The sequence below is a fragment of the Mycteria americana genome, chromosome 9 (genome assembly GCF_035582795.1).
Source record: "Mycteria americana isolate JAX WOST 10 ecotype Jacksonville Zoo and Gardens chromosome 9, USCA_MyAme_1.0, whole genome shotgun sequence".
In the NCBI taxonomy this organism is placed as follows: Eukaryota; Metazoa; Chordata; class Aves; order Ciconiiformes; family Ciconiidae; genus Mycteria; species Mycteria americana.
The window spans coordinates 14,606,952-14,615,319 of record NC_134373.1 but is presented as its reverse complement, the minus strand read 5'-3'; the positions used below and the strand labels follow the sequence as shown (position 1 = coordinate 14,615,319).

General features: G+C 41.7%; 1 protein-coding gene across 1 annotated transcript; it reads left to right on the top strand.

Annotated features, from left to right (window-relative positions):
• Nucleotides 1-554: 554 nt before the first annotated feature.
• On the top strand, nucleotides 555-5,328 carry FAM237A (family with sequence similarity 237 member A). Its single transcript, XM_075512395.1, has 2 exons — nucleotides 555-967; nucleotides 5,189-5,328. The coding sequence occupies exons 1-2, from the start codon at nucleotides 559-561 to the stop codon at nucleotides 5,326-5,328; spliced, it is 549 nt and encodes a 182-aa protein (XP_075368510.1). The 5' UTR covers nucleotides 555-558.
• Nucleotides 5,329-8,368: the final 3,040 nt, after the last annotated feature.

The following is an 8,368-nucleotide window of genomic DNA, read 5'->3' as shown; positions in this document are numbered from 1 at the left end:
TGGCCTTCCCATACCCTCTTTTCAGAACTGTTCTGCATTTTAGCAGGTAAAACAGCCCTGTTCAATGGATGATTTTGCAACCTACCATTAATTCATTAGAACACACTTTCAACAAATAGTTTTGCACCTGCTGTCCGTAGATCCCTGTGAGTCTGCAGACTATTTTAAAGGGCTCATAAAATTCTGAGGAAAGCAAGACTGCCTAAAAACTTAAATTCTCTGTAAAAAGGAATGGATTTTTACTGAAAAGGGTTAGTAAATCAAGAAAGGCCAAAAACCTCCAATATGAAGAATTTCCACATAAGAGAACTCATCATATGGATTTGAGGATAATTAAGAAATTTTAACACACGCTTCTGCTGCATAGAGTAATGCAACTCCACTAGTATTTATATTCATACATGTAAAAAAGCATACACAGATTTTTAAAGAGCAGAGAAACAATTATCAACATTTGAAGTGCCTTCTATATAACGTAAGGTACCAGGGCTTTGTTCCTGCATCTAACAGTGAGAAGTTTTTCAGTTTCTTTTGGTTTTGTTACGTTTCAGTGACACAATGGACCTTGGGAGCAGAGGAAGAATGCACTGCAACATGAGACTCACCTGCTCTCTGCTAATCATGGGAGCGTTCTGCATGACACCTTTCCTTTGCCATAGCCAAATTGATCCGCTAGCTCTTGGGCGAGCAGACCCCCAGTGTTGGGAATCCTCCTCAGCTGTCTTACTGGAGATGAGGAAGCCTCGCATTTCTGACTCCGTCAGTGGCTTTTGGGACTTCATGATCTTCCTGAAATCATCAGAGAACTTGAAACACGGGGCTCTGTTCTGGGACCTGGCTCAGCTCTTCTGGGATATCTATGTGGACTGCGTGCTCTCCAGAACCCATGGCCTAGGAAGAAGGCAGCTAGCAGAAGCTGAACAGAAGATCGCTACTCTACGTTCTCAGTTCACAGGGAGAAACCAAGGTTACTACTCCTTTAATGCATGTCTCGTGGGCAATAACTAGAGTCTAGCAGGAAAGAAGAGAGATACAGGCTTATTGTGTTATGTGGTAATAGTACAGAAACAGAGGACGGTGCTGCACAACCGCCCCCCACTCCCCTGAATCCAGTACAGAGCTATGTTTGTGTTCAAAGTGATCTCAGTAAAAATTTGACCTCCAAATAACCTGAACTCTAATGACAGCTTTTAAGTTTCAGTTTGGTGAGGGAGGAGAGGCAGCAGAAAGTGAAACATAGGAGGATTCAAACAAAGAAGGCAGCTGAGCAACTGAACATGCAAAGGTATTCTTTCACACCAGCATTTTTACCAGTATTGTGCCATGGACAAGCTAGTTCTGAATTCCTCATTCTGAGAGGTGCATCGCCCCAGGAGTGCATTGCACTGCTGCTGCTGGGGAGAGCGGCAGTCTTTCAGCAGGAGAGTAAGGATATGTTTACTTGCCATCTAGTAGTCAGCCACTAGATATTTCCTATTTCCATACTGGTAACTTTGCCCAACACACAACAGAAACAGACCTAGGACTCAGATGCATGCAGGCTTTCAGACACAGCTACAGCTTCAGGAGGAAGAACGCTACCTATGACACCAAGTGCTGCAATTCTTAATCTTCAGGTTCCCAGCCCCAGAACAGAATCCCCAGACTTAAAATAAGTGTCTCCATATGTGGTAAGGTGAGAGCTGGCACCTCACAGCAGGATCTGCAAAAGGTAGCATGCCTCTTAGCCTCCTCGTTCCCCTCAGGAATGTACAGCACAGCTTTTCCTAAATCTCAGTCCTTTACAAGGCTTCAGTTCTGACCCTGCTACCAACAGATGCATCCTTCCCTTGAGAAGGTCCACTTTCAGAATTTGATAGAGGGGTAGAAGTGCTGCTGCCGCCACCACCACCAGTGTAGCACACAGAGCCCACAGGGAGAAGGCAGGACTGCCTTTCCTCTTGAATGGACTCAGACCCTTATCTCCACTTCCTAGATCAGTGTCTTAGTTATTCAGATGTTTGGGAGGAATGTCCCTGGAATAATGAAGAACCTCTCTGGGCAGTTACCCATTAGAGTGTCTCCAAAAAAGGGACTTGAACTCAGGATTCTTCCACCCCAGGGACACTATATCACTGGACAGTCCAGCTCTTGCCCACAACCCTTAAAATGTTTTGTGTATCGAAAGACAGGATTTGAGATAGGAAGGATCAAGAGGTCCTTACCCCCATTACCTACAGAAAGTATCCTAGCCATTAAGCTAGGAGACAGGAATTGTATTTGAACCAATCCCCTCAGACCGAAGAACTCACATATGCAGGGCCAGTTTCTAAACTCTGAGCCAAACCACCACCATCTGCATTTTAAAAGCAAGGAGTGGATCCTATCCTGCTCTGCAAAGAATCCGATCTATCACGTAGCTCTGAGAAGATCTTTGCTGTGCTGAGATACACTGATGGCCGGCAGCACAGAACACCCTTCGGGTTCCCAAGGGGCCTTAGACATCACAAAGGCAACAAGTTGCTCAGTCCTGACCAGACTGATGCACTTTTGGGTGCAAATGGAATGCAGCTTTTAGACACGTGAGGCAGTAGTACTATCAAAAACTGAGATGCCCAACAGGCTAAAGCACCAGATGAATTTTTGTCTTCAGGATCACAGCTTTGAATGTCACTGTCTAAATTCCCCCTTAGCCTTTTGTTTACATCTGGGTCTTCATGTCTATATCACACTGATTTTCCTAAACAAAAAGGTTTTGTTCCAGTCAAGATTAAGAGTAACAGTCTGATGTATTTTGAAAAATCAAATTATGGGGTTTGTGGTTAATACTGACTTTTGTTTACTCCTATACAGAGAGATTTTAAGACACTACTAAGTATTCATACTTTAAGACAAACAAGGATTCCTCCCCTTCTCTATTCTTTTAGCTTTTTTTTTTTTTTTTGAGAATTGTAAACAGTTAATCTGGTTTCTCTGTACAATTGATTAACATCAGTCAGTAGCAGGCAGCTTATAGCTGTGCCAGCCTACATTTTATTTTTTGGAGGAGCTATCTAACCTCTCATCCAAGTCTCCAAGTTTCTTAACAAAGCCAACTGTTTTAATCTTTATAACCTCTGACCCTACTGCCTTGTTTCAACAGTGAAAGCAGAAATCAATCGTTAATAACTGCAGATAGAAATCGTGTCCTAGCAAAGGATGAGGAATAGAATTACCACTTCTTATGTGTAAAGAGATGTACAAGCCTGTTGTTCTTAGCCCAAAGAGCAGCACTAACAGCATTTGAATGACCTTGTGTACTTCACTACACGTCCACATGGGCAGGTATGAATAGCTTTCAGTAGGCTTGTTTTAGAAGTCAAACAATAAAGCACGATTTTTTGCTTTATACTGTTACTTTTGCAACTGTTGATAACACATTGCTCCATACTGAAGTTTTTCCATCTTATTCCTCTTATTCACAATTTCAATTTTTGGTTTTTTAATTGCAAACAGGATCATAAATCAGGAGCAATCTGTAAGCTGCATTCACACTGTAGTTCCTTAAACATATGATTAAATTGTAAAAGCAAGACAGAGATCTGAACTTAGTACAGAAATGCTGATGTTAAGGTATTATTATTCTAGTGTCAGATTTCAGAACTAAAGGATAAATCCCACGAGGTCATTGTGAAAACTGAGTATCAGCATTGAGCTTTTCTAAGAAAAAACCAGAAAAGTCCAAGCCAAAAAACCTGGTGAAATCCTTGGTAAAGCTTCTCAGTAGTACTGAACAGAACTACACCGTCACGCCTAAGAAGAAATTCCACAGTTCTCCCTACTTTGCCCTCCTGAGAAACAAGTCTGTTTGAGTGTACACCAAGACAGTGGTAGAAGTAGCCCAGGTCCAGACTTATGGGTTCGAACACTGTTTTCTGAACTGATCTAGTCCTGCCAGGCTCCTGATTGTAATTGCTAACAGGTCTGAAGATACTCTTCAAACTCTACACAATCCATGAAAAACACAACAAAATCAGAACAGCTATATATGAGTTATGTGACAAACTGCCTCCACCCAGCTAACATCCCACTTAACCCAGCAGCATTGCAACTTCCCTTGATATCCTGCAGAGAAGTGTTAGTCAGCTTTAAACTAAGACAAGTAGGGAGAGTCCTTTAGAGTTACCTGGCCAAGGTATCTTTAGTAGCTCATCCCTTTCCCCTAACAAAAGCCAAACACTATGAAAAAGCAGGTTTCATAAAAACATTTCCAATATATTACAACACTAGAGTTAGATACATTATAGTTGTAACAACTCTTAACGAGCCAAAATAAGACTTGAGAACCACAAGGAAAACATAGCTTCCGTACTCACGGCAGAGCTTCCTGAAGAGCAGCTGTACAAGAACACCCTCCTCAAGAAGCCACACAGCACATCCCCAGTACAAACATTGGAAGAATACAAACACAAAAACCTCTCCACCTCTTTTCTGCCTCTTTTCTCCTCACCCAGCAGGCCCCCTGCTACCTCGCCACTCAGAGTGGCCACTCACAGCTGGGCACACCTCCCTCCCAGGTGCAGGTAGCTGGGCTCAGAGCAGCGCTTGCACCTGGCCCAACTACCAGGGACAGCCACAGCTTGCTGTCCCAACTCTGCTGGGCTGCAGGGTGCCAGGGAGGGTAGCGGGGCAAAGGCTGCTGTATTATGCCTTTGAGGTCTGGTAAATAAACAGATACTGTGTAAACCAGTTACTTTTTCAGAAGACAAACGTGTCTAAAAGACATAAAGCCAATCTGCTGGCTTTTGGAGATCATTGCAAAGAATATGCCCCATAGTTCCTCAAGGAAATAACAAATGTGCTCCTAAACAGTGTGAGAGATCTCATCCACTGTGCAAGAAGGTTGATGGCAAGACGGTGAGTCCGTAAGACTGTGAGCAGACTCAAGTGCTTTGCCTCTGCTAATTACAAGTGGAAGAGTTTTATAGGAAGACTGAAGGAAAAGGTCCATGCTGGGGGAAAAGATCAAAGTAATTTGTCACTGAAAGGCAACTTGCAAAGAGAGGGATGTGGCTATTGCCAAAACAAGAAGTTTGGGGGCAATGCTGATAAAATGGGGACCAGTAGCAGCTAAAGATGGAGGAAACATGGATGTAGGAAATGGAGTATTCAGCTGCTCTTTGCTGTTTGGAAATTGATTACTTATATGCATTTTCATGTCACTTTTCAGGCATATTTTCTCATATTCAGAGGTCGCCAGTTCTGAAGAAGAAAGACTCGTTTGAAGATTTAACAAATATCCACATGCATAAGAGTAGCTCTACATTACTTGGAAGAATCATTGGAGAGCTAGGGAAAAAGAGGAAATGACACATTTAGTCCAAGATCTTGATTTGTAGATATTTTTTAACTACTTCTCTTTAATTTTTGCATTTTAATCCTCATTGATGTTAATTTACGTGGTGGAAGAAGGCCTATAGCTACGAGCACTGTATCTCTGGTTAACTTGGACTTGTGGGTTTTTTTAATTACCTATGAATTCAGTCTCCTTAATAAACTGCATGATTTATAAGCAGTTGTCTGCTCTAATCTGTGTGTACGTCAGGCTTTTTATAATGTATGTGACCTATTCAAACTATTGTCTTTTGGGTGCCAAAACAGGAAACAACTGATCCTTCAATAAAACATAGACAAGCAGAGCAGGAAGTTGCCAAAAACCTCCACTGGCTCCAAGACAGGATTAGGGTCGAGATGGTGATGTTTAATTGTATGCATAGCTGTACACTTGTACAAAGCAACCACTGCTGAAAGACATCATCCTACTAAAAAAAGCAGCACATATTTTTATATTAAAAATACCTTCAAAAAATGTTTTCAGTTTTCCAGCAAAAGTAAAAGGGTAAAACCTGGTTAACAGGTTTTACCAGCTCCTCTGTTTGCTTTCACATTCTATTTTTACGGTATTTTCCCTAAATTTTTAGTTGTAAAAAAATGCCACTTCAAATGTTACACATTTTCACTTAAAGTGTTTAATCAAAAGAATTCCCACACATAACTTGAATTTGCTGCTTTTTTAGTTTGCAAGTTCTTTGTAGACAAATCAGTTTCCTCTGGCTGTTATTGATAATTTTAATAGGCAATTTGATATTAAACTAATGCAACATAACTTTGGCCAGGTAACATTTGATGCTTTGATTCTTGATGCTTTGAATCTTTCCATTGCCTGGCTGGCTGAATGTAACTACAAAATTCAGCTTTCCAAGACAACTACATTTAGTTGTTCACTCAAAGTTTCCTTCCTGGAGCATGTGACAATATTTGGTTGCTTTTTTTTTCAGCTGCCTAAAGAAAAACTCATTTGCTGGGCGTTCATCAGCTTGCAGAAATATGTTCAAGTAGCAAAATGTGTAAATGAAATCTTAAAATGGTTACTGGGCCTGAACAAAATAAAGCTTAAACGTAGTCCCATTGGGTGAAATCCTGATCTTACGGAAGCAGACAAAAAACTTTAAGAGGGCTGTCAGCTTCAATGGCACTGAATTTGTGCTTAAAGTTAAGCATGCAACAAACCGTTTAAATGCTCAAGAGAGGAGGGGACACTAGAGCAGGATGAGGACAGGAACACACAGTGTACTCAGCAGCATCCCCCAGCTGCCTCTGCCTGCAGCCACAGCCTACGAGAGCGCTTTGCTACCGCGTGGGGGGAGACGAGCATTGTTACAACAGATCTGCTCGCTCCTGTACTACTGTTGTTAATTATCTAAATTATATTAATATGCCGAAAAGCCCCGTTGCGCACAGCTTTGTATTAATGTAAGAGACACAGTCTTCACCCACGGTCCCTACAGCTATTAAGACCAGCAACTGGCAAAGAGCGTGTTAAGGGCTGGATGCCTCAGCCAAGTAGGACTGGTATCATAGTAGACCAGATGTTACCTGTTCCCATATGATCTCAAGCTCTAGCAAATGTAAAACCAGACAGATTGTCTGAACAGGTACTGTTTATCTTAGATGCTCTTCCAGCGGGCCCTTTGGGAAGAGGCTAGTGTTTTCACTTTAGATACATCCTGCCTGTAACAACAGGATCCCCTAGGAAAGGGCTGCTGGCAGCTTTCTTCCCCACTTCAGACAGCGACAGAAATGGTGAAATACCACTATGGGCCAAGCTGATGTTCAGCTTAAACAAATTTGCAATACTTCACTTCATCAGGCTTCTTAATTAACAGGCTGTAGCATCATTTGGCCTTTCAGGAAATGGGCAGGAAAGGATTATTATGTGGAGGAAAGACTGAGAAAACAGATGAATCTCTAGCATAGGTCACACTATGGAGAACATTTGGAAATTGCTGATATAAAGGAGACAATCTGTGTTATTAATTGTGCTGAAATAAAAAAGGGGATGCAATTAATTACATGTAAACCTGCAAGTGATAAAGTTCCTAACAGAACTCCTACCTCAGGCAATTTCTTCTCTCTGAAGGCCTCGGAGCTCAATTCTATTTTATAACTTAGTTCTTGCTTGCTTTTATCCGAGTCTCAACAATTTGGCATGAAAACACAATCAGATGATGCTGATGTTTGCTATTGATTCACTCACTATAAATTTGGGCCTTCTAGGGTGGCTGTGTTAAGAAAGAGCAAGTGCTGTGAGTATGAGATACAAGCGGATTTGCTGTACAGGAATAATTCAAAATGTCCCTGTGGTTAAAGACAGGATATTGCCTCCTACCACGCTCCCCTGTAAACTTCATGGCAGATCTTGGGGTGAGCTAGGATTGTTTTTGCAATCCTTGAACTAGGACTGTTCCTGGCTTACTGTTTCTCAGTCTGACTGTGTCAGAAGAAGGATGGGATGAACAAGTCTGACTGAGGTTGCTTCATTGTCAGCTGAACTGAGTAACAACAAAATAAAGGCCTTGGGATTTTCACCTTATAGGCACCTGGCAGCTAAACAACTGCTTATTAGCATGGGAAAACACTTCCTTCAGTCTTTACACTCTGCTATGAAGTAAGACTTCATGGTGGTTCAGGAATATCTGTTTGTAAGAATTTGTGCTCTAGACCTGTTCTATGTTGCATCAGACCAAACCGGTATTTGTCGGCTGTCACTGTTTCCAACCAATTTTAATTCAAATGCACTCACCCTGAAGGAGATTTAAAGCCTCATCAGAAGCTGATGGATATCTTCCCATAATCAACAGTTAAGTCCCTTGGATTGTTGTTTGTATCTCTTGGCACTAGCATGTTGCAAAAGCTACTAAGCTTCTATCTCACAGTGTATTCTGTTTATGTGATAATATGAGTGTATCCACTTTCTAGTGACCTCATCGCTATTTGTTTTCTGGCGTCCTCCTCCCTCAGTTAGTTTCTTTACTTTTCACCCTCTTCACCCTTCCTTTGCTAGAGACAA

Excerpts from the sequence above, each read along its gene's own strand:
- FAM237A (XM_075512395.1), top strand. The coding sequence starts at position 559 with ATGGACCTTGGGAGCAGAGGAAGAATGCACTGCAACATGAGACTCACC. Across the intron at positions 968-5,188 it reads GTTCACAGGGAGAAACCAAG|GCATATTTTCTCATATTCAG; the intron begins GTTACTACTCCT and ends GTCACTTTTCAG.